We start from the raw sequence: 23,761 nt of genomic DNA on the forward strand, positions 1-23,761 counted from the left end.
GCGCGCGACAGCTAAGAAAGGAAACGACGGGCCCGTCATGATAGCCGTCTCAGAATCATATCTGCCATTTTCTTGCTCTTCCGCTAACACAGCACTCTCAGCGTCGTACAGACTAGCACGCCGAAGTGGATGCAGCCGACGCTCATATGAGCATGGGCCAAGATTAGCCTAGCAGATGGTGATTGACGGGACCGTTACAGTGTCTGGAGCCTCCATTCCGCTGGCCTTGGACGCCCATCATCTGTGAAATGTAGTTAAACCCAAATCGGCGGAGACCTCGCACTGGGATGACCAAAACGTCTTGGTGAGTTATTTTCCTATCGCTAACATCTGCGAATTCATACACATATCATCGGAAGGGGTGCACACAGGTCGTTTCTAGCGCAGCAGATCAGCTGGATGACAGCGCAGCAGACCTGCCTTGAGAGGAGCGCCATGCGATCGACAGTTTATCTGTACCGCTAAGTTATTTGACTCGACGTGGATGGCCAACGCAGCGAGACAGGCGACAAGAGACCCCGACGAAAATGGAAGTGAGATCGATATTCCATGGTTCATGCGCGAGGGCGTTCACTTTCTACGTACGTCCCGTCTTTCCATGATCGCGCATGAAGCAGTCATGCAGTAAGGTATTCACTGTGTCTGTATCAGGATGCCGGCGCAAATGCAATTGATGCACCTTCCGAGGCCATACCTCAGGGGAATCAGCGCTAACATGCAGTGTCTGAGGCGACTCATGTTGCCTTTCGAGGCGCCATAGAAGCTGGATCATGTGTACTCGGCATTGGATGTGTATCGGAAGACACGGGCAATCGGATACGCGCTCACGGGCGTGTTGTGCCCTGCCGTCTCTGTCGGCTCAAAGCCGAAGATGGGTCTGCTATTCGGACCATGTGCTGCGCTGCGTTTGCGATGACGGTGTTGTAATGCATAGCTAGTCGCATTCCAGCAATGTATGCGCTTGTATGCGGTTGGAGCATGTTCAGCGCGGTAAAGTCTGATATTGTAGCGCTTGGGCCATATAGCTGTCGGGGCCATGGGACCCGAAAGGACGCCTTATATATTTGGGAGTGGGAACCCGAGGCATCGTGCGCCTCCCCCTCGCACACCGTCTCTGGATGCTATATCCACCTGCGACTCTCCTCTCCCCGGTATGCTCCACGAAGGATTGGTCCCTAGACCGGAAGTCAGAAGACGGGGGATGTGTGGTGGAAATACAGACAGTGAGTGCGTGCCGGATTTACACTATGAATCATCGTTGAACTTCTCTCGCATAGCGCAATCCCTCGTGTCGATCCTGAAGAATGCTCGACCGAAAGCTGATCTTGAGCATTCGATCCAACTTCCAATTGAGTTATGGGAGAAGACGATTGACTATCTGGCAGACGACTGGAAGGATGAGGTCATGTACGAAGCTTGGATGCGAGAGCTGGGGAGGGTGTGTCGGAGGTGGCATGCCCGATGCCTCTTTCGTGCCCAGGAGAGGATTGAAGCAAAAAGGATGGACAAGAAGCGGATATATCGCCTCATTGATAGACTGGATGAAGACCTAGAGCGACGCCGTATCATCAAGATGGTTTCAATCAGATTCTGGAACAGGAGGGTCGATGCCTTTGGGACGTTTGCTGCATGTATGGCGCAAAAGCTACCCCAGGTTGAACGCCTCGCCCTCCGGGAATGTGAGTGGGCCGCTGGACAGCTGCACGCGCAGGTCTTCGTCCATGTGATTCTGGCATTTGGGTCGGTCACTATGCTCGAACTCTTCGAGGTGACATTCCCTTCTGCCGTTGTGTTTAGGCAGCTTGTGCGTGCGCTCCCACTTCTCTCCTCTCTCACATGTTGGAGTGTGGGCTTCGAGAAGCCTTGCGATGGTGTGGGCCAAATCTGGAAGCGGCTTCCTCTCCGACTCGACGCCGCCAATCTCAAAGTCAGCGATGACGTCGTCGACTTTCTCGCGTTGATCGGCGCTCGTCTCTGCCATCTCACCTGGCATGACCACAACCTGGCAAAGTGTTCAAAGCTGCTCCTTGCGACTGCCGAGTTGCTCTCGTCCATGTACATTGAACTACCGTATTATGCCTCCAACGAAGGTGCGTCGCCAAGGCCGTTTGTTCATGACGCCGAGTAATGTCGGTTGACGCCGTCTGAATGCGGTCTCCAGCCTCCATGATTGACCTTACCCCAGCGGTCAGCCTACGTATCTTGTCATTCACTGTCGAGCTCGAGGATTTGGCCAGAGCAGCACGGATTTTATCTCACGCGTCTCTTCCCAACCTGATCGAGATCGAGGCTAGACTCACATCGACGTCTGGCGCAGCCACTTCGTCGTCATTCATCCAGGACGAGCTTGATCGCGTCGACAAGGACTGCTATGCACAGATCGACCAGACACTCTCCGGTCACCAATATCTTGCCCTGAAAAAGTTTACTTTTCGGCTCCAGTGTGCAATTTGGCGCAGCAAAGTGATGAAGGTGATATCTGAGGACTCCTGGAGAAGTCGAACTTCGTCGAAATTTCCTGCACTGCATGCCAGTGGGCGGCTTGTGTGAGTAAAACCTTGCATACGCTGTAGATAAATTCTAGTTCTCGCCTTGCTCTTACTTATACTCGCTCATATTCTAGGGCATCTGTGTCTGCTCGGGTGTATGATGAGTGGAGATGAGCTCACAATTGACGTCGGGCTTTGACTTCGCAACCCACACCGTGTTCATACATACAGCGCTGCAGGGCCAGCCCGTGCGCGTCACCCAATTCGTTGGTTTCCTTTCAGGCGTTTCTTACATGAGTTCTCTGACATCTACGCCAAGTCTGCGCAGTCTCCTCGCCTTTGCATACTTGGTCTCTGCCCTCAACACTCTTTCCTTGATTATGTTTCACTGGCACTGGCGTGCGTCCATCCGTATTACTCGGGCTGGTTATCGATCGAGAGGAGAGCATGTTACCAACTCCGCCTCTTGAACCGGTTCCATGACGAGCACAACGTACTTCTATAGAGGCCCTGCTTTTCAAGACGGAAGATTCGCTTTCTTTGTCCTTGTGGCACTCAAATTTGGTTGTTATGCGCAGTATGGTTGACGTCGTCACCGCGTTCAAAGGTGCATGGCATGGGCACTTGTGCTGCGAGCGCGCCCTGCTAATTCAACTGTCATGGGCGTGCTACACACACTGCGTTTTCTCTTCTAGTTGGGTGTGGGACAGAGAGTTGAATATGGATGTCTTGGGACGTATCTGCTGCGCGAGCACTGTCCTGTGCAGGTGTTGTGAGTGTGGCCCTGGTAGTCCAATATCCCGCCACGCGCTCTTGGAAGTATATGCATTCGGGCTGTGAAATTAGATTCAACGCGATAAAGTTCGATGCGCAGCCCAGCTATCGGGGATATGATCGTGATGATCCGACAGAAGATACCTTATAGGCCAAGGTAGACGTCTGAGGCATGGTGCACCGCTCCCTTCGCCCATCGTTTGCGACTCGGCCTCTCACTGGTATGCAGCGTGATGATTCGGTATCCGGATTTGACATCGAGATGCGTAACAGTGAGTGCATACTACACTTACAATGTGCGTTATCGTTGAGCATCGTAGGGGCGGACAGCGAGATGGATGCACTGGCCTCTAAGGCTAATGTGCACCCTCATGAGCATTCGATCCAGCTTCCAGTTGAATTATGGGAGAATGTGATCGACTATTTGGCGGACTGCTGGGAGGTCGAGTATTGGAACCCGGAGATGCGCAATCGCTTGCTGCTCGAGCTGGGGCGCGTGTGTCGGGTGTGGTATGCCCGATGCCGTCGTCGTATCCTAGCGAGGCTGGATGTGACAAGGAAGAAAAAAGAGGTGTATCAACTGATTAACACACTGAACCAGGACTCCCAGCGATGCCGTGCCATCGAGGCAATCTCATTCCATTTTGGGAGGACGTCGGTCGATATGTTTGGGTCATTTGCTGTGTGCATGGCACAGAAACTGCCCCGAGTCGAGCGTCTCACATTCTGGCACTGTGAGTGGGACACTGGACAGCTGCACGCGCAAGTCTTCGTCCACATTACTCTCGCATTTGAGTCGGTCAGGACGCTCGTGCTCGACGCAGTGCGATTCCCTTCTGCGGTGGTGTTCGGGCGGCTTGTGCGCGCGCTCCCGCGATTGTCGTCTCTCAAATGCTGGAACGTGTTCTTCGAGAGGCATGGCGATGTTGCGAGTCGAATATGGGAATTGCATCCCCTCCGACTCGACGACGCCGAAATGGTGGACAGCGATGATATCGTTGACTTTCTCGTCTTGATCGGCGCACGCCTCCGCCACCTGTTCTGGTGTACTAGGAGCTTGGACAAGTGCCAGGAGCTGCTCCCTGTGACCGCCGAATCGCTCTCGTCCATGCGCGTCGACTTAGTGCGTTTTTTCCCCACCGGAGGTTCGTCGCCAAGGTTGTTGTATCGACAACACAGTGCGAGGTCGTTGACGTCTTCTAGGATTTCCCCCAGACTTTCCAATTGATCTTACGCCAGCTGTCAACCTGCATTCCCTTTCAATCGCCTCCGACCTCGGAGACTTGAACAGAGTGGCAATGATATTGTCCCGCGCGTTCCTTCCTAAACTGGCAGAGATTACGATTATCTCAACGCTCCATCAGACCGGGACATTCTCTTCGTCGATGATCCAGAACAAGCTGGATGAAGTCGACAAGGGCTCCTATGCACTTCTTGACCAGGCTTTCTCTAGTCGTCAGTATCCCGCTTTGAAAAAGGTCACCTTCAAGCTTCACTGTCAGACGCAGCGCAGCGAAGTGATGGAGGTGATATCCGAGGTGTCCTGGGGGAGTCACTTTGCACCAAATCTTCCTGCTCTACACATCAGTGGACGACTTGCGTGAGTAAACATCTGCATATGTTATGGACTGTCTCCAAATTCCACATTGTTTCTAGCAATACTCACTCATATCCTAGGTCCTTTGTGTCTGTTGGAGTGAAGGAGCACACATAATGTTGCGCTGACTATGTACTTCACTCTGAAGATTTGCACATAGTGCGCCGCCTGTATTTTTCCTGTTACCTGTACCTGTTTAGTGCGCCACTTTGAGACGAGTGTCTCCATTCGCCGTAGAGTACACTAAACATTCAAATGCGTGGAGACTGCATGACCAAGGCTACAAGTCCTGTGTATTTTTCGCCCTAGAATCCTCCATCAGCGCGGGCCTGCGCATGATTTTCGATATCTTCTGATGCATAAGGGTAGTTCTGGTTAATTGATCGTCATGGTCACCAATGGCAGAAAATCTATAAGACAGTCATATGCTTGTGGCACTGCCGCAGCACTGTGTTACCGGTTGGCGATAGACAGCAAGCTTGTGTATTCCCGAGAGGACGACTCCTCCCCGTGCACGCATGAGGGTCAATGGAAAGTAGGACGAAGAGTGGAGAAACTTGAACTTGAGCCTGAGGAAGGCGGCCGCTGCAATGACCAAGAAAGGAAATGGGCGGGCTCAATGTGCTTTGAGCCTTGCTCCGCCTCCGAGTCGTCGCCGTCGCCATCCCCTTTCTTCGCACGAAATAACCTTGCAATCCCACGCCTGCCTTCATCCTCTACGTGTGAAGCTTTTGCTTGCTTCTTTTAGTATTATGTTCTTGGCTCTGTTCAACAGGGACTGGTGCATGCACCTTGGATCAATCCACATTTCTCAACAGACAGCCCAAGCTCTGACGGTTTCGTGCCCCACTTGTTGAATAGAACAGTAAAAATATGCAAGGAAAACTGGGTGCATTAAGGTGGGCGACCGAGATTTTCAGAAATGGCGCGGGGCCCTCATGTAGACGATAAGTAGGGGAAAACCATTGAAATCTGAAATCCTGGTGTGTAGTCTCTCGTTCGAATACTGATCAATGATCTCAGGTGTTGAACATGAAACGCTCGAGGCAGGTCATCTTCAGCGCAGCACAACGATACAGAACGAACTCAATGCTCACCAGCCTCACGCCTTATACCTATCTCAGACACTATCTCACCGTGCCCTCTTCGAACTGTGCGAGATAATGATATGTAATTCTACATAACACTGTGAAAGCAGTATCTGCGCTAATACTTGGCAGGAATGTGTGCATGCATGGAGATACGCGCAGAAGAACATGTCGCATACACTCCACCGTCTACATGAATTTTCAGGCTCTTCCAGCGCAAAGTCTTCTATCACCGTCGCCAAATTCCTCGTCCCACACTGTGTCGGTACCCTCGCCTGCTAACCGCATCGCTATCTGAATTTCCCCAATTTCCAGCCTCCGACTTGCAATGAATGCACAGCTACGCCACGCACTCTGCCCGCTGGGCGCGTGGGCGTCCGATGCGATGCGCACAATCGGGAAAGATTCCAGCGCGAATAGGCAGCTCCAACTGCACCCTGTAGCCGTACTGACAATGGTACCTCGTCGATGCGCTGAGTTCACGACGCAGTTCACGCTTGAGCTGGTCATCAATCAGGAGATAAGGGTGCTGTCTATGCCTTCCGAGCCGATTCGATAGAAAGCACAGCCCCCCGGACATTTACGTAGAGGCCATTTCCAAGACGGGGAGTATAGTTTATTTCATCTTTTCGTCCCCGTAAATCTGATTCTTTTTGCCTGTACACACTTCAAATGACTCAGATCATCGCGCTCAGTGGGTGGTGTAGGCACTTGTCCCGCGAGCGCGCCCTCTTGATCCCATTTCATTGGCTCTTCCGGACTTGGTGGAGTATCCTTTCCTTCCTGTGAAAAGACACTAACAGGTACCAGCGTATGCTGCTCCGGACGACATAGCGATCTGCAAGGCGCTGTAGAATCCTGCGTGTTGGTACTTGGCGCGTATCAGACAACAAGCACTATCGGCCACGTGCTGATCGGTGTGCGTGCGGTGTATATTGTGCTCTCTATTCTGCTTTGCGGCGCAGTAGAGTGCGGGACGCACGTCTACTCTTCAGATGCTGCTCTGCGCACGTGTTGTGACAGTACGCAGCAAGGCAATGTCCATTTCCCTAGTAAGGAAAGACCTATTGTGCGCGGGGAAAAAAGCTTACTCAATTCAGCCGTTGCCTCTCCCATCCATTTCCATAGCAAGAAAATCGTAATTTTCTTGTTGTGCCAGTCCTGGTATAGCATCCTGTCGTGCGCGCGTTCGCATGTGCTTCTAGGCTGTCATATGAAATTCAATTTGATAAGGTTCGATAAGCGGGCATTATCCAGGTATTGGGGTTGTATACCTTGACAGCGAACATCTTATAGGCCGAGGAATGGGCATCTGAAGCATAGTGTACCTCTCTTGCGCCCACCATCTGCAGATGTCGTCTCCGCCTACGACCATACCTCTTCAACTCGATGCACAATATGACGAAATGATGCCTGGGCCACAAGTCGAGGAAGGGGAGATGTGCTGCGGAAATAGAGACGGTGAGTGTATGCGACATTTACAATGTGCGTTATCGTCCAACATTGTAGGGGTAGACGACAGAGCTGAATCTTTGGAGTCTATGTCAAGCACTTCTCCACTGAAAGCTGATGTGTGCCTTGGGCATTCAATCCAACTTCCAGTTGAATTATGGGTGACAGTGATTGACTATCTGGCGGATGAATGGGTGGATGTCTTTTTGTTTGATCAGACATATGAATCCAGACTACGAGAACTAGGAAAGGTGTGTCGGGGGTGGCATGCCCGATGCCTCTTTCGTACCTGGGAGAGGCTTGTTGTGGAGAAGCCCATAGAAAAGGAGGAGGCCTATCGTCTGATCAACACACTGAACCAGAACCCCGAGCGCTGCTATACCATCAAGACGGTCTCATTCAAATTTCAGAAGAAGTCAATGAGCATCTTTGGGATGTTTGCTATTTGCATGGCGCGGAAACTACCTAGGACCGAGCGTCTCGCATTCTGGCGCTGTGATTGGGACACTGGACAACTGCACGCGCAGGTCTTCATCCACATCACTCTCGCATTCGAATCGGTCACTGTGCTCGAGCTCAAGTATGTGCGATTCCCTTCCGCGGTGGTATTTGGGCGGCTCATGCGTGCGCTTCCGCGCCTGTCGTCCCTCAAATGCTGGGATGTGTCCTTTGACAAGCATAGCGATGCTGCGGGCCGAATCTGGGAATTGCACCCTCTCCGACTCGACGATGCCGAATTGTGGGATAGCGATGACGTCGCGAACTTCCTCGTGTTGATCGGTGCACAACTACGCCACCTCTCCTGGCGTAGTCTAAGCTCAGACATGTGCTTGAAGCTGCTCGCTGTGACCGCAGAATCGCTCTCGTCCATACATCTTGAGCTAGCATATTTTACCGCCAGGAAACGTGAGTCGTTGAAGCCATTTGTCGATGCAGTGTGACGCCGGTTGACGTCTTCTAGGATTTCCCCCGAACTTTGTGATCGATCTTACGCTAGCTGTCAACCTGCGTGTCCTTTCAATCGTCTCCAACCTCGACGACTTCGACAGAGTGGCAAGAATTCTGTGTCGCGCGTTCCTTCCCAAAATGACCGAGCTTACCATCGTTTCAATCCACCATTATACCGGGACATTCCACTTGTCGATTATCCAGGACAAGCTGGATGCAGTTGACAAAGACTCCTATGCATTTCTTGACCAGGCCTTCTCCAGTCGTCAGTATCCCACCTTGAAAAAGGTCACTTTCAACCTGCGCTGTGAGATTTGGCGCAGCGAACTGATGGGGACGATATCCGAGGTGTCCTGGGGGAGTCACCTCTCATCACGTCTCCCTGCTCTACACACCAGTGGACGACTCGTGTGAGTAGACATTTACATATGTCATGAATCGTCTCCAGTGCTTCTAACAATGCTCACTCGTGTCCTAGGCCCTATGTGTCTGTTCGAATGGAGGAACACACGTAATGTTGTGCCGGTTATGTACTACACTCTGAATATTTGCACATTGTGAGCCGCCTAGGGTGTCTCCATTCACTGCAAAGTACACTAAACATTCGAATGCGAGGTGGCCGCGTAATCAAGGCTGCATGTCTTGTGTATGCGACACTATAATCATTTCTTGGCGCGTGCCTGTGCGTGACTATCAATATCCTAAGGCATAAAACAGGAGTTCTGGTTCAATTTCTCATCACGATCGCCACCAGCAAATGTACAGAGCAGTCGCATGCTTGTGCTTGTGGCATTAAAGAGCTTTTCGGAACGGAGGCGGGAGATGTCGCAGACGAGCCTCACCCAGAGACGGCGGCGGAGGCGCGGGTCAACCTGGGGACGTAGCTGCCCAGAGACATACTAGGATTTTTGACTTGGGTAGTGCGCTACGGCGCGCAGCAACTTGAGGCGACCCAAGGACATCGACATTCCCAGATGGCACTGCTGCTGCACCGGGTCATCGACTGGGCATTAGACAGCAAGAGTTGTATTCTCTAGAGGACGACTCCTTCCCATCCACGAAATCAGCACCAATCGCAAGCAGACTCACCGCTCTGAGCGCTCTCGTTCAAAGTCCAACTCACCACCACAAAGTTATGCGCCGGCCTCGTGGATCAGCGTCTCGCCTCACGCCGCTCATCTGCGAACGACAGCTTACCAGCTTATATACTAATTCAAAATCGACTGACATGCTTTCTCACTCCTAGCGGCTCCTCGTGTTCTAGTATGCATCTGCGGGAGCTTAGCTTGGATAAAACTGGTTATTTGTGCAGTCTGATAATCGCCCATCATTTTCGCTTGGATGCATTTTTGGAGTTTAGGTGAGCCAAAGCACGTATATGGCCAATAGAAAGTCGGACGATCTGACGGAGAGCGGAGAAACTTGAACTTGAGCTCGGGCGAGGAAGGCGAGCGATAGCTAAGCCAAGGAGATAAGCGGGCCCACGTGCCTCGCGTCTTGCGCTCAGGCTGAGGCTCGTTCGATGTTTAGTACTCAGTCACTTAGCTGTCACTTTTCCGATCTCTTTTCGTTGCAAGAAAACGGCGATTTCTTGGTTGTGTCAGCCCTGGTTCAGCATTCTACCGTGCATGCACTTGTATGTGCTGCCAGGCTGTGATATTAAGTTCAATACGATAAGGTCCGCTGAGCGGACATTCTCCGGACATCGAGGCTGTATGACACGACAGCGAACACCTTATACTAATAGGTCGAGGAGTGGGCATCTGAGGCATGGTGCACCTCTCTGAAGCCCACCATTTACAGATGTCGTCTTCGCCTGCGACCTTGCCTCTTCGACTCGACACACAGTATGACGAACCAGTGCTTGGGCCAGAAGTCAAGGGAGGAGAGATGTGCGGTGAAGATGGAGGCAGTGAGTGCATGCGACGCTTTCAATATGCGTTATCGTTGAACATCGCAGGGGTAGATGGCAGAGCTAAATCTTTAGGGTCCAGACCAAACACTGCTCTGCTGGGTGCTGATATGCCCCTTGAGCATTCAATTCAGCTTCCAATTGAACTATGGGAGAAGGTGATTGACGTTCTGGCGAACGAATGGGTGGACGTGTTGTGGCGTGACGTGACATATGAAGCCAGGCTGCATGTACTGGGAAGAGTGTGTCGGGAGTGGTATGCCCGATGCCGCTTTCGTGCTTGGGAGAAGCTGGATGTGGATCGCATGGACAAGACAGAGGTCTATCGCCTGATCAACGCACTGAAGCAGAACCCCGAGCGCTGCCATGCCATTAAGACAGTCTCATTCCATTTCCAGTGGGACTCGGCGTTGATGAGCATCTTTGGGACGTTTGCTGTGTGCATGGCACAGAGACTACCCCCAGTCAAGCGCCTCATACTCGGGAGGTACAATTGGGAGCTTGGACAGCTACACGCGCAGGTCTTCGTCCACATCACTCTCGCATTCGAGTCGGTCGCCGTGCTCAAGCTCATGGAGGTGCGATTCCCTTCTGCGGCAGTTTTTGGCCGGCTTCTGCGTGCGCTTCCGCGCCTGTCGTCCCTCACATGCTGGAGCGTGTCCTTCAGGAAGCGTGGCGATGTTGCGGGCCGAATATGGGAATTGCACCCCCTCCGACTCGAGGGCGCCGATGTGCGGGACAGCGACGACGTTGTTAACTTCCTCGTCTTGGTCGGCGCACAACTACGCCACCTCGTCTGGCGTACTCGGAGCTCGGACAAGTGCTCAGAGCTGCTCGCTGTGACCGCTGAATCGCTCTCGTCCATATGCCTCGAGCTACCACGTTTTATCTCCAGGAAAAGTGAGTCGTCGAGGCTATTTGTCGATGCAGCGCAAGGCCGGCTAACGTCATCCAGTACGTTTCCCCGACTTTACAATTGATCTCACCCCAGCTATTCACCTGCGTGTCCTGTCGTTCACTGTTCCGCCCGCAGGCTTGCCAGGAGCAGCGAATGTTTTGTCTCGCACGTCTCTCCCTAAGCTGACAGTGATCGAGGTCAGAATCACGTCAGTGCTCTTAGGTCCCAAGTCATATTCGTCAAGACTGGAAAACGCCGACAAGGACTCCTATGGACTGATTGACCAGGCTCTGTCCAGTCGTCATACAAAAGGTTGCTTTTGATCTCCTCTCTTACGTTCCGCGCAGCAAAGTGATGGATGTCATATCCGAGGGAACCTGGAGGAGCCAACTTTCTTTAAGGCTTCCCACACTGCACGCTAGAGGGCAGCTTGCGTGAGTGAACCACCATGGACGCCGCCCATTGGTGCGGACTTTCGCAATTACTCACTCATATCCCAGGACCTCTGTCTCCGTTTGTGTAGGTGATGAGCGGAAATGATGTTCGCGGTTTACTTATGGTCTCAATTTCATCATCATGCGAGGGATTTGCTTCTCCCTTCTCCTTAGTGGCATCATTTCGTACCTGTCCAGTGCAGCACTGCCGGTGCTACTTCCTGCATGCTCTGGCATATGCATCTCTCACCCATCTCGCTTCCAGTCGTTCAAATTCCCAAAATATCCCCAGCTGGGAGCCTCCGTACGGATGTGTGGTCTGTTGGGCAAGCAACACGCGTAATGATCGATGTGCCGACTTCCCAAGCGCGAGACATTCTGACTCTTCGTCCGACGGGTGAGAGCAAACGGCGGTGCCATAACCGGTTCTGGGGCGACGATGGTTATCTGTGCCAACCCGCGTTGTTCATCCCTCCCTCGCTCTCTGGCTCTACTTGCTTTGTTCCTATTCACGATGTCGTGATCCTGATTCTAATGTCCCCAAGCGAATTGAAGACAGCGGCGCAGTCTGGCGGTCACCCTAGATATTTCTCAGAATTCCAAAGGGATGCCAGTTTTGCTCGCCACTTCAGGATGATGACCGATACCTGATGAAGTACCTTGGATAGGGCGACTATTCCAGCCAAACTCCGTGCGCATGGTCGTCGCAGCAGCACACGGCTGCAGCTGTTGTTTGTACCCTATCGGCATGTATGTGGAACAAGGTGTGACTATCTCAGTTCAGAGGGTATCCGACCCGTATCTCGGGCTCGAGTGATAGGCCGCTGGCGCAACTTCTGCTGGAAAATGTCAGGCCTCCAGGCACAGAGGGATATGCGAGAAGCGAGTCATTGATTATGTAGGCACAAAATGTTTGAGAGATAGATGAACATTCGAATTCCAATACGGTAGGAGAATAAACGGGGCAGAGAACGAGGAAGTTTAAAGAGCAAACGTTGTTGACCATGGGCGTCGGACGTTGACGCACAATCGCCAAGAAAGGAAATGGTGGCCAAAGTGGAGTCCGTGTGCCAGGCCGCTCTTCCAACGCGAAGTCGTCCGGAGCCCTCGCCCAATTCCTCGTCCCAAAAAGCGTCGGTGCTCTCGCCTACTGGCTGCCTCGCGATCTGAATGCCTCCATTTTCCAACCTTCGACTTATGTTAAATGCACAGCTACGCTACGCACCCCCAATCAGTGCGTGGGCGTCCGACACGACGTGCAACAAAGCGCACGTATATTGTGCTGTCTCTTCCACTTCGATGCGGAGCAGAGTGCTGGACATGATGCATGAATGGCCGGGCACCATCTGGTCTGCGCAGGTGTTGCGACAGTCCATGGTCAATCCTAATTCCACATCTCACCGTGCGCGCGCTTGTACGTGCTTCCCGGCTGTGATATTAGGTTTAATACGATAAGGTTTGATAAGCAGTTCTTCTCCAGACATCGGGAATGTATGACTCGACAGCGAACACCTTATACTGATAGGCTGGGGAGTGAACGTTTGAGGCATTGTGCGCCTCTCTTGCGCCCACCATCTGCAGATGTCGTCTCTACCTGCGACCACACATCTTCGACTCGACACACGATATGACGAATCGGTGCTGGGCTCAGAAGTCGAGAGAGGGGAGATGTACTGCGCAAATAGAGACGGTGAGTGTATGCGACATTTACAATGTGCGTCATCGTTGAACATTGTAGGAGGAGACGACGAAGCTGAATCTTTAGGGTCTATGTCAAACACTGCCCCGTTGGATGCTGATGTGTCGCTTGGGCATTCGATTCAGCTTCCAATTGAACTATGGGAGAAGGTGATTGACTATTTGGTGGACGACTGGGAAGATGTCTTCTGGTATGACGATACATATGAAGCCATGGTACGATCACTAGGAAGGGTATGTTGGGGGTGGCATGGCCGATGTCACTTTCGTGGCCTAGAGAGGCTGGATGTGAGGAGGATGGACAAGAAGGAGGTATTTTGCCTGATCAATACACTGAACCACGACCCGGAGCGATGCTATGCCATTAAGACGGTCTCATTCGATTTGTGGAGGACGTCAACGGGCATCCTTGGGACGTTTGCTGTGTGCATGGCACAGAAACTGTCCCGAGTCAAGCGTCTCATACTCTTGGAGTGCGAGTGGGAGCCTAGACAGCTGCACGCGCAGGTCTTCGTCCACATCACTCTCGCATTCGAGTCGGTCACTGTGCTCGAGCTCAAGTATGTGCGATTCCCTTCTGCGGCAGTGTTTGGGCGGCTCGTGCGTGCGCTTCCGCGGCTGTTGTCCCTCCAATGCTGGCACGTGTCCTTCGACAAGCATGGCTATGTTGCAGGCCGAATCTGGGAACTGCACCCCCTCCGACTAGACGTCGCCGAACTGGTGGATAGCGATGACGTCGCTGACTTTCTCATGTTGATCGGAGCACAACTACGCCACCTCTCCTGGCGTGCTTGGACCTTTGACGAGTGCTCGGAGCTGCTCTCTGTGACCGCCGAATCGCTCTCGTCCATGCACATCGACCTAGCACATTTCCCACTTCGGGAACGTGAGTTGCCGAGGCTACTTGTCGATGCAGTGCGAGGCCGGTTGACATCTTCTAGGATTTCCTCCAGACTTTCCAATCGATCTTACATTAGCTGTCAATCTACGTGACCTTTCAATCTCTTCCGACTTTGAAGACTTAGACAGTGCGGCAAAAATTCTGTCTCCCGCGCTCCTTCCCAAACTGGCCGAGATTACGATCATCTCAACGCTCGGCTATACCAAGACATTATCTTTGTCGATTAACCAGAACAAGCTGGATCAAGTTGACAAAGATCCCTATGCACTTCTTGACCAGGCTTTCTCTAGTCCTCAGTATCCCGCCTTAAAGAAGGTCGTCTTCGAGCTTCACTGTGCGCCTCGGCCTAGCGAAGTGATGGAGGTGATATCCGAGGTATCCTGGGGGAGTCACCTTTCACCAAATCTTCCTGCTCTGCACACCAGCGGACGACTTGTGTAAGTAAACTTTTGCATGTCATAGACTGTCTCCAAATTCTACATTGCATCTAATAGTGCTCGTTCGTATCCTAGGCCCTTTGTATCTGTTAGAGTGGAGGAACTCGCGTAACGTTGTGCCATCTATGTACTTCACTCTGAATATTCGCACATTGTGGACCGCATAGATTCTTCCTGTTTCTTGTACATTTTGAGTGCACCAATTTGAGATGAGTGTCTCCATTCACTATAAAGACACTAAACATTCAAATTTGAGGAGGCCACATAATCAAGGCCGCATGTCTTGCGTATACCGCGTCCTAGAATAATTTATTGGTGCGTTCCTGCGCGTGACTATCAACATCTTCAGACGTATAACAATAGTTCTGGTGAGGTTTACATCACGTTCACCACCCGCAAAGTTACGCGCTAGCCTCGCGAGTCGGCGTCTTGCCTCACGTCGCTCATGTATGTGAGACAGATTACCAGCTAACATACTAGTTCCAAACCAACTAATTTGCTTTCTCACTCCTCGCAGCGCCTCCTCGCGTTCTGGTATGTATCCGCGGGAGCTTGGCTTGAATGAAAGCGCTTACTTGTGCAGTCCGGTAATCGTCCAGAATTTTCGCCTAGATGCATCTTTGAAGCTTGAGTGAGCCAAAAGCACGTATATGGCCAATGGAAAGCTGGACGGAGAGCGGAGGGACTTGAACTTCTTGAAGAGCTTGAGCCTAGATGAGGAAGGCGTGCGATGGCCAAGAAAGGAAATGGGCGGGTCCACGCGCCGCTACCAGCCTCCCCTCGTTGCCATCGTCGTCCTCTCTCCTCCCATGGACTATCCTTCCAATTCCACGCCGACTTTATCTCTATATGTGAAGCTTTTACTTTACTCGGGTAGCATCATTTCTTCGGTTCTATTCCACAGGGACTGGTACATGCAGCTTGAGTCAACTCGCATTTCTCAGCAAACAGCGTAAGCTCTAACGGTTTCGCGCCCCGCTTGTCGATAAAAATGGGTACCACATGCAAGGAGCACTTGATGCCTTCAGATGAGCGACCAAGAATTTTCAGAAATAGCGCGAAGTTCTCACATAGGTGAGAAGTGAGGGTAAACCGCAGGGGATTCACGTACGCGATGGAAGATTCTTGAAATCTAGTTGTGGAGTCTCTTGTTTAAATACTGATCAATAATATCAGGCGTGTAATACTCGAGCATCGCGGGGATAGTGATCAAGCAAGTCATCTTCAACGCAGCATAACGATGGGGGATGAACCTACCGCATACCTACCTCAGACACTGCCTCACCGTGCCCTCTTCGAACTGCGCGAGATATTTGTATCACTGGCTAATTCCTTGTCCTATGGAATCGCATTACATGCAGATACCCCCAACTCCATTCGACTCAGCTGTCAACAGGAATCGAGCCGGATGATATGTAACTCCACATAACACTGGAGGCAGCATCCGTATTTCTATTTAGCAGAAAGACATATATGCACACAGATACGCGCTGAAGAACATGTCGCATACATTCCACCGTCCATATCAACTTTCGGGGTCCTCCAGAGCGAAGTCTTCCATCGACCTCGCCCAATTCCTGGTCCCACAAAGCGTCGGTGCCCTCGCCTGCTGCCTTGCGCTCTGAATGACCCATTTTCCAGACTTCGAGCTGCGATGGTAATTTCCTTGTTGCTCCAGCCCTGGTTCAACATCCCACCGTGCGCGCGCTTGTATGTGCTTCCAGGCTATGATACCAGGTTCAATACGATAAGATTTGATAAGCGTCCTTCTCCAGACACCGGGGTTGTACTTATGACCCGACAGCGAACACCTTAAAGGCTGAGGAGTGAGCATCTGAGGCATGGTGCACCTCTCTTGCATGCACCATCTGCAAATGTCGTCATCGTCTGCGACCCTACGTTTTGGACTCGATACACAATATGACGAGTCGGTGCTCGGGCCACAAGCCGAGAGAGGGGAGATGCGCTGTGGAAACGGAGACAGTGAGTACATGCGACACCTATATTATGCGTTATTGTTGAACATTGTAGGGATAGACGGCAAAGCTGAATCTTCAGGTTCTATGTCAAACACTGAGTCCCACTGGAAACTGACGTGTCCCATGGGCATTCGGTTCAGCTTCCAATTGAATTATGGGAGAAGGTGATTGACTATCTGGCGGACGAACGGGTGGACGTCTTCCGGCGTGACGAGACATATGAAGACATGCTGGGAGAACTAGGAAGGGTGTGTCGTGGGTGGCATGCCCGATGCCGCTTTCGTGTTCTAGAGAGGCTGAATGTGAGGAGGATGGACAAAACGGAGGTGTATCACCTGATCAACACACTGAACCAGGACCAGGAGCGATGCCGTGTCATCAAAACGGTCTCATTCAATTTTGGGAGGACGTCGACGAGCATCTTTGGGACATTTGCCGTGTGCATGGCACAGAAACTACCCCAAACCGAGTGTCTCACGTTCTGGCAGTGCGAGTGGGAGCCTAGACAGCTGCACGCGCAAGTTTTTGTCCACATCACTCTCGCATTCGAGTCGGTCACTGTGCTCGAGCTCAGAGATGCGCTATTCCCTTCTGCGGCAGTGTTTGGGCGGCTCGTGCGTGCGCTCCCGCGGCTGTCGTCTCTCAAATGCTGGAACGTGGTCTTTGAGAAGCATGGCTATGTTGCAGGCCGAATCTGGGAATTGCATCCCCTCCGACTCGACGACGCTGAAGTGTGGAGTAGCGATGACGTCGCCGACTTCCTCGTGTTTATCGGCGCACAACTGCGCCACCTCTTCTGGCGTAGTCGGAGCCTGAACAAGTGCTTGGAGCTGCTCCCTGTGACCGCCGAATCGCTCTTGTCTCTTGTCCATGCACGTCGGGCTACCACGTGCTTTCTTCGGGAGAAGTGAGTCGCCGAGGCCACTTGTCGATGCAGTGCGACACCGGTTGACGTCTTCTAGGATTTTCGCCCACAGACTTTTCTAGTCGATTTTACGCCGGCTGTCAACCTGGGCGTCCTTTCGATCTCTTCCCACCTGGAAGACTTGGACACAGTGGCGAAAATTCTGTCTCACGTGCTCCTTCCCAAACTGACCGAGGTTACAATCACTTCAACGCTCGTGTATACCGGGGCATTCTCTTCGTCATTTATCAAGGACGGGCTGGATGGTGTGGACAAGGACTCCTATGCACTTCTTGACTAGGTCTTCACCGATCATCAGTATTCCGTCTTAGAAAAGGTCGCCTTCCAGCCCCACTGTGAGACTCGGCGCAGCGAAGTGATGAAGGTGATAACCGAGGAGTCCTGGAGAAGTCATTTTGCATCAAATCTTCCTGCTCTACATACTAGTGGACAACTTGTGTGAGTCAACAATTGCATGCAGTTGTCTCCACATTCCACATTGCTTCCGTCTGTACTCACTCTGTTTCTAGGTGCTCTGTGTCTGTGTCCATTCGGACGTAATGCCTCGCAATGTACTTCTGGCTTCCATTTCGCAACCTCCGGAGACTTGCTCCTTTGTCCACCGTCGTGGCGTTACTGCATGCCCATCCATATGGCTCTTCCAATCTGCGGATAGGCTGGCACATCCCTTCGCTCGTCTATCCTCTTCCCGACAACCGTCGAATTTCTGCAATGTTACCTACGTCCATGCAATTGACATATGTGTGAGGACCACCCGTCGAACGAGTTCAGCGGTGTCGCACTGAACGCTGGAGTCGGTATCTGCGTGATATAGCCATGTTGGTGAGAGCTACCCACATCATGTTTTACCTACTCCATTTTCCTAAGCCATGGGACACGTAAATAATTTCTGTTTTTTTTTGTGCAGCCTTGGTTCGCTCCTCTCGCCCTCACGCGCCATACCGCTGTTCATGCGATGGCCGGCTTATCGAACACGCAGTCTTTGATCTCCTTTCCCTCAACGTCTCAGCCTGCTCACCGACTGCTTCAATGCTCAATGTTCGCTCACACCATGATCCAATTTGTGTACATGCTGGTATGCGGATTCTGTACATTCAGCGCAATACTGTCAGGTTCGATAGGCCGCACGAATCGCGAGCTATCATGATCGTGGGTCTCGAGCGAGACCGCTTTATAGGTTGGAGAATGGGTGTTAGACATCATCGCCTCTCTCTCTCCCAGCATCTGCGGATGTCATCCCCACCTCTTCCTGATATTCGATACGACGAGTCGATGTCTGGACCAGAAGCCGCGGGAAGGGATATGCGTAGTGGAAATAAACACAGCGTGTGCGACACTTTCAATGTGCACTATCTTTAGGCTTCGCAGGTACAAGTAGGAATGCCGAGCTCTCCACCGTTGAAGTCTCCGGGCTGAAGATTGTCACTCGACCGGACGTTGACGAGTCCCTTGAGCATTCGATCCACCTTCCGATTGAACAATATGAGAAAGTGATTGACCGTGCGGCGGATTACTGGAAGGACGAGGTCCTGTGCACAGACTGGATGCGGATGGTCTCAATCAGGCTCACGAGGAGGGTCGACACTTTTGGGTCGTTTGCGGTGTACATGACACAGAATCTGCCTAAAGTAGAGCGTTTCGCACTCCAGAATGGCAAGTGGGTGTCAGAGAGGCTTCATACGCAGGTCTTCGTCCATATTGACTATGCTCAAACCCTTCGATGTGACGTTCCCTCCTGCCATTGTGTTTGGGCAACCTGTGCGTGTACTCCTACCCCTCTCATCCCTCACATGCCAGAGTATGGGTTTTGAGAACCGTTGCGATGTCGTAGGCCAAATCCGGGAGCAGCATCCTCTCCGACTCGACGCCGCCAATCTCAAAGTCAGCGATGACGTCGTCGACTTTCTCGTCTTGATCAGCGCACGTCTCCTTCATCTCACATGGCTTGGCCAGAACCGGGCAAGGCGCTCGAAGCAGCGCTCCCTGCGTCCGAGTCGGCTGTTCATGACGCTGTGTGATGTTGCCGGTTGATGTCGTCTGGATGCGTTCCCCAGCCTCTGTGATTGATCTTACCCCAGCGCTCAGCCTATGTGTCTTGCCATTCACTGTTGAGCTTGAAGCTTGATTACTTGGCCAGAGTAGGACGAATGTTGTCTCGTGCATTTCTTCCCAACCTGACCGAGATCGGAGCCAGACTGACATCAACGTGGAGTCAAACTTTGTCGAAATTTCCTGCACTCCGCATACCAGTGGCTTGCTTGTGTCAAGAAAACTTCGCATACCGCGGATATACATTCTGGTTTTCACCTTGCTCCTACTGGTACGCACACATTCTGGGGAGCTTAGCTTTGATAGATGTACTTGCTTATGCAGTCCGATAATTTTCGCGTGCATGCATTCTTTGGATTCAAGTTAGCCAGACTTACGTACACGGAGAGCGGAGGAACTTGTGCCCGGGTGAGGAAGGTATTACGATAGCCGAGAAAGGAAATGGGCGGGCCCATGTGCCTCGTGCCTCGCGTCGTGTCGCCATTGTTGTCCTCTTTCCTCGCATGGACTCTCCTCGCTTTCCACGTACGATCTCATCCTCTACATGTGACGCTTTACGCTTTCTTCCTGTAGCATTATCTCATGGGATCTATCCAACAGGGACTGGTGGGTGTACCTAGGTCAACCCAAATTTCTCAACAGACAGCCCAAAAAGCTCTGGCGGTTTCTGGCCCCGCTCGTTGAATGGAATGATCACCACATGCAAGGAGCCCTTAGCGAATTAAGGCGGCCGACCTGGATATTCAGAAACAACGTGGAGCCCTCAAGTAGGCGAGAAGTGGGGTAAAACACGGGGGGTTCACATACTTGATGGAAGGTTCTTGAAATCTTGGTGTGTGGTCTGGTGTTCGAATACCGACCAATAATTGCAGGCGTGGAACGTGGAACGCTTGATCATCGCGGAGCAATTCATCTTCAGCGCAGCACAACGATGCAGGACAAACTCAATGCTCACCAGTCTCACGCCTTATACCTATCTCAGACACTATCTCACATCATTATCTCGCACAGTTCGAAGAGGGCACGGTGAGATAATGATATGTAATTTAACATAACACTGAAAGCGGTATCTGCGCTGACACTTGGCAGGAAGGTGTGCATGCATGGACATACACGCAGAAGAACATGTCGCATACATTCCACCGCCCATATGGGCTTCCAGGCTCTTCCAGCGCAAAATCTTCCATCGCATTCGCCCAATTCCTCGTCCCACAAAGCATCAGTGGTCTCGCCTGCTGACCGCCTCGCTATCTGAATTTCCCCATTTCCCAGCCTCCGACTTGCAATGAATACACGGCTACGCCACGCACCCTGCCCGCTGGGCGCGTGGGCGTCCGATGCGATGTGCAGCGAAGCGCGCAATTGGGAACGATTCCAGCACGAATAAGCAACCCCAACTGCAACTTATGGTCACGCTGCCAATGGTACTTCGTCGATGCGCTGAGTTCAAGACACAGTCCGCGCTCGAGCTGGTCTTCAACTAGGAGATAAGTGTGCTGTCTGCGCCTTCCGAGATTATTCGATAGAAAGCACAACCCCCGGACATTTCTATAGAGGCCCCTATTTCTATGACGGCGAGAATGGTTTATTTTCTCCTCTCGTTCTCGTCAATGTGATTCTATGCCTGTGCGCACTTCATATGATTGAGATCATCGCGCTCAGAGGTGGGCGGTGTGGGCACTTGTCCCGCGAGCGCGCCCTGTTAATTCTATTCCATTAGTTCTTCAGGACTTGGCGGGGTATATTTGCCATCCTTCTGTGAAAGTACACTGGCAGATCTCAACGTGTGTCTCTCAGACCATATAGAGGACCGTGAGGCTCTGTAGAAGCCTGTGTGTGGTACTTGGCGCGTATCAGACAACATGCACTATCGGCCACGTGGTCATCGATGTCCACTGAGCGGACATTCTCCGGGCATTGAGGCTGTATGACCTGCGAGCATACACCTTATAGGCCGGGGAAAGGACCTCTGAGGCATGGTACACCTCTCTCGTTCCCACCATCTACAGATGTCGTCTCCGCCTGCAACCCGGCTTATTCGACTCAATGCACGAGATAATGAACCGGTGTCTGAGCCACAAGCCGAGGAAAGAGAGATGTGCTGTGAAAATGGAGACAGTGAGTGCATGCGACGCTTTCAATATGCATTATCGTTGAGCATCGTAGGTGTAGATGGCAGAGCTAAATCGTTAGGCTCTATGCCAAGCATTGCTCAGCTGGATGCTGATATGCCCCTTGAGCATTCGATTCAGCTTCCAATTGAACTATGGGAGAAGGTGATTGATGTTCTGGCGGACGAATGGGTCGATGTGTTGTGGCGTGACGTGCCATATGAAGCGAGGCTGCGTGTACTAGGAAGGGTATGTCGGGGGTGGTATGCCCGATGCCGCTTTCGTACTTGCGAGAGGCTTGATGTACATCGCATGGACAAGACAGAGGTCTATCACCTCATCAACAAACTGAACCAGGACACCAAGCGCTGCCATGCCATCAGGACAGTCTCATTCCATTTCCAGGGGAAGTCGATGAGCATCTTTGGGACATTTGCTGTGTGCATGGCACAGAAACTGCCCTCAGTCAAGCATCTCCTACTCAGGGGGTGCGAGTGGGAGCCTCGACAGCTGCATGCGCAGGTCTTCGTCCACATCACTCTCGCATTCGAGTCAGTCAGGATGCTCGAGCTCGAGAGGGTGCGAGTCCCGTCTGCGGTAGTGTTTGGCCGGCTTCTGCGTGCACTTCCGCGGCTGTCGTCCCTCAAATGCTGGGATGTGTCCTTCAACAAGCATAGCGATGTTGCGGGCCGAATCTGGAAATTATATCCCCTCCGGCTCGACGCTGCCGAAATGGTAGGCAGCGATGATGTCGTTGACTTCCTCATCTTGATTGGCGCACAACTATCCCACCTGCCCCGGTATGCTCGGAGCTTGGAGAAGTGCCAGGAGCTGCTCCGTGTGACCGCCGAGTCGCTCTCATCTCTGCACATCGAGCTACTAGGTCTTATCTCCACGTTAGGTGAGTCGCCAGGGCGGTTTATTGACGACACAGTGCAAGTCCGGTTGACGTCTTGTAGGATTCCCCTCAGACTTGCCAATTGATCTTACACCAGCTGTAAATCTGCGTGTCTTTTCAATTTCCTTATACCTCAAAAACTTGCATAAAGCGGCAATGGTTTTGTCTCGCGCGTTCCTTCCCAAACTGACCGAAATTACGATCGTCTTAATCCCCCATTCTACCCGGGCATTATTCTCGTCAATTATCCGGAATACGCTGAATGAAGTCGACAAGGACTCATATGCACTTCTTGACCAGGTTTTCTCTAGTCGTCAGTATCCTGCCTTGAAAAGAGTCACCTTCAAGCTTCACTGTCATACTCGGCGCAGCGAAGTGATGGAGGTGATATCCGAGGAGTCCTGGGGGAGTCACTTTGCATCTAGTCTCCCTGTTGTACATGCCAGTGGACGACTTGCGTGAGTAAACATTTACATTTGTTATGGACTGTCTCCGAATTCTATATTCCTTCTAATACTAGTACTCATTTGTATCCTAGGTCTTTTGTGTCTGTTCAAGTGGAGGAGCTCGTATAATGTTGTGCCAACTATGGACTTCACTGAAGATTTGCATATTGTGGGCCACCTAGATTCTTCCTGCTGTCTGTACTTGTTTAAGTTTGATAGTTTGAGACGCGTGTTTCCTTTCACCGTAAAGCTGACTATACATTCGAATGTAAGGAGACCGCATGTCATTTCTTGCGTATATTGCGCTCCAGTCGAGCTTATTGTGCTTGTGCATGAGTATTCGTTAGGCGCATAACAAGAGTTCTGGTGGATTTTTTGTCTCCACCACCACGACGAAATCTACAATGCAGCCGTGTGCTTGTGGCATTAGAAGGTCGGAACAGAGATGGGAGATATCACAGACGAGCAGCGCCCAACACTGCGGCGGAGGCGCAGGACGACCTGGGGATGCAGCTGTCCCGAGACTCACTAAGGTTCTTGAAGCGGGAAGTGCGCGTTGAACGTACGGTGTTTACCTGCTCTACTAAATCCTGAAATTAGTTATCTAATCCTTATCTGATCTGGGTAAAGAGTGCTTCCTCATGTCCATATAGCGTTATAGATAGGAATCTTACCCTAGTTCGTTCCTCAACAACTCCCTCCTGAAAGCTTGACTCAGTCATCTG

General features: G+C 51.8%; 7 protein-coding genes across 7 annotated transcripts; all 7 read left to right on the plus strand.

Annotated features, from left to right (window-relative positions):
• Nucleotides 1-1,036: 1,036 nt before the first annotated feature.
• Nucleotides 1,037-4,977, plus strand: FIBRA_03112 (uncharacterized protein; the record flags this gene model as incomplete). Its single annotated transcript, XM_012324957.1, has 7 exons — nt 1,037-1,223; nt 1,278-2,090; nt 2,162-2,472; nt 3,493-3,535; nt 3,584-4,408; nt 4,467-4,863; nt 4,920-4,977. 7 exons carry the CDS (start codon nt 1,037-1,039, stop codon nt 4,975-4,977), a joined length of 2,634 nt encoding a protein of 877 aa, XP_012180347.1.
• A 2,323-nt stretch (nt 4,978-7,300) lies between these two features.
• FIBRA_03113 (uncharacterized protein) lies at nt 7,301-8,863 on the plus strand (the record flags this gene model as incomplete). The annotated part of the gene is made up of 4 exons (XM_012324958.1): nt 7,301-7,409; nt 7,458-8,306; nt 8,362-8,758; nt 8,827-8,863. The coding sequence occupies 4 exons, from the start codon at nt 7,301-7,303 to the stop codon at nt 8,861-8,863; spliced, it is 1,392 nt and encodes a 463-aa protein (XP_012180348.1).
• A 1,288-nt stretch (nt 8,864-10,151) lies between these two features.
• FIBRA_03114 (uncharacterized protein) lies at nt 10,152-11,481 on the plus strand (the record flags this gene model as incomplete). Its single annotated transcript, XM_012324959.1, has 3 exons — nt 10,152-10,260; nt 10,309-11,160; nt 11,216-11,481. The coding sequence occupies 3 exons, from the start codon at nt 10,152-10,154 to the stop codon at nt 11,479-11,481; spliced, it is 1,227 nt and encodes a 408-aa protein (XP_012180349.1).
• A 1,692-nt stretch (nt 11,482-13,173) lies between these two features.
• Nucleotides 13,174-14,740, plus strand: FIBRA_03115 (uncharacterized protein; the record flags this gene model as incomplete). Its single annotated transcript, XM_012324960.1, has 4 exons — nt 13,174-13,282; nt 13,331-14,176; nt 14,232-14,628; nt 14,686-14,740. The coding sequence occupies 4 exons, from the start codon at nt 13,174-13,176 to the stop codon at nt 14,738-14,740; spliced, it is 1,407 nt and encodes a 468-aa protein (XP_012180350.1).
• Nucleotides 14,741-16,918: 2,178 nt separating this feature from the next.
• On the plus strand, nt 16,919-17,812 carry FIBRA_03116 (uncharacterized protein; the record flags this gene model as incomplete). The annotated part of the gene is made up of 2 exons (XM_012324961.1): nt 16,919-17,473; nt 17,570-17,812. The coding sequence occupies 2 exons, from the start codon at nt 16,919-16,921 to the stop codon at nt 17,810-17,812; spliced, it is 798 nt and encodes a 265-aa protein (XP_012180351.1).
• An 863-nt stretch (nt 17,813-18,675) lies between these two features.
• Nucleotides 18,676-19,563, plus strand: FIBRA_03117 (uncharacterized protein; the record flags this gene model as incomplete). The annotated part of the gene is made up of 3 exons (XM_012324962.1): nt 18,676-18,838; nt 18,892-19,189; nt 19,218-19,563. 3 exons carry the CDS (start codon nt 18,676-18,678, stop codon nt 19,561-19,563), a joined length of 807 nt encoding a protein of 268 aa, XP_012180352.1.
• A 2,027-nt stretch (nt 19,564-21,590) lies between these two features.
• Nucleotides 21,591-23,165, plus strand: FIBRA_03118 (uncharacterized protein; the record flags this gene model as incomplete). The annotated part of the gene is made up of 4 exons (XM_012324963.1): nt 21,591-21,699; nt 21,754-22,593; nt 22,652-23,048; nt 23,129-23,165. The coding sequence occupies 4 exons, from the start codon at nt 21,591-21,593 to the stop codon at nt 23,163-23,165; spliced, it is 1,383 nt and encodes a 460-aa protein (XP_012180353.1).
• Nucleotides 23,166-23,761: the final 596 nt, after the last annotated feature.

Source organism: Fibroporia radiculosa, assembly GCF_000313525.1.
Source record: "Fibroporia radiculosa TFFH 294 genomic supercontigs, scaffold1595, whole genome shotgun sequence".
Classification (NCBI taxonomy): domain Eukaryota; kingdom Fungi; phylum Basidiomycota; class Agaricomycetes; order Polyporales; family Fibroporiaceae; genus Fibroporia; species Fibroporia radiculosa.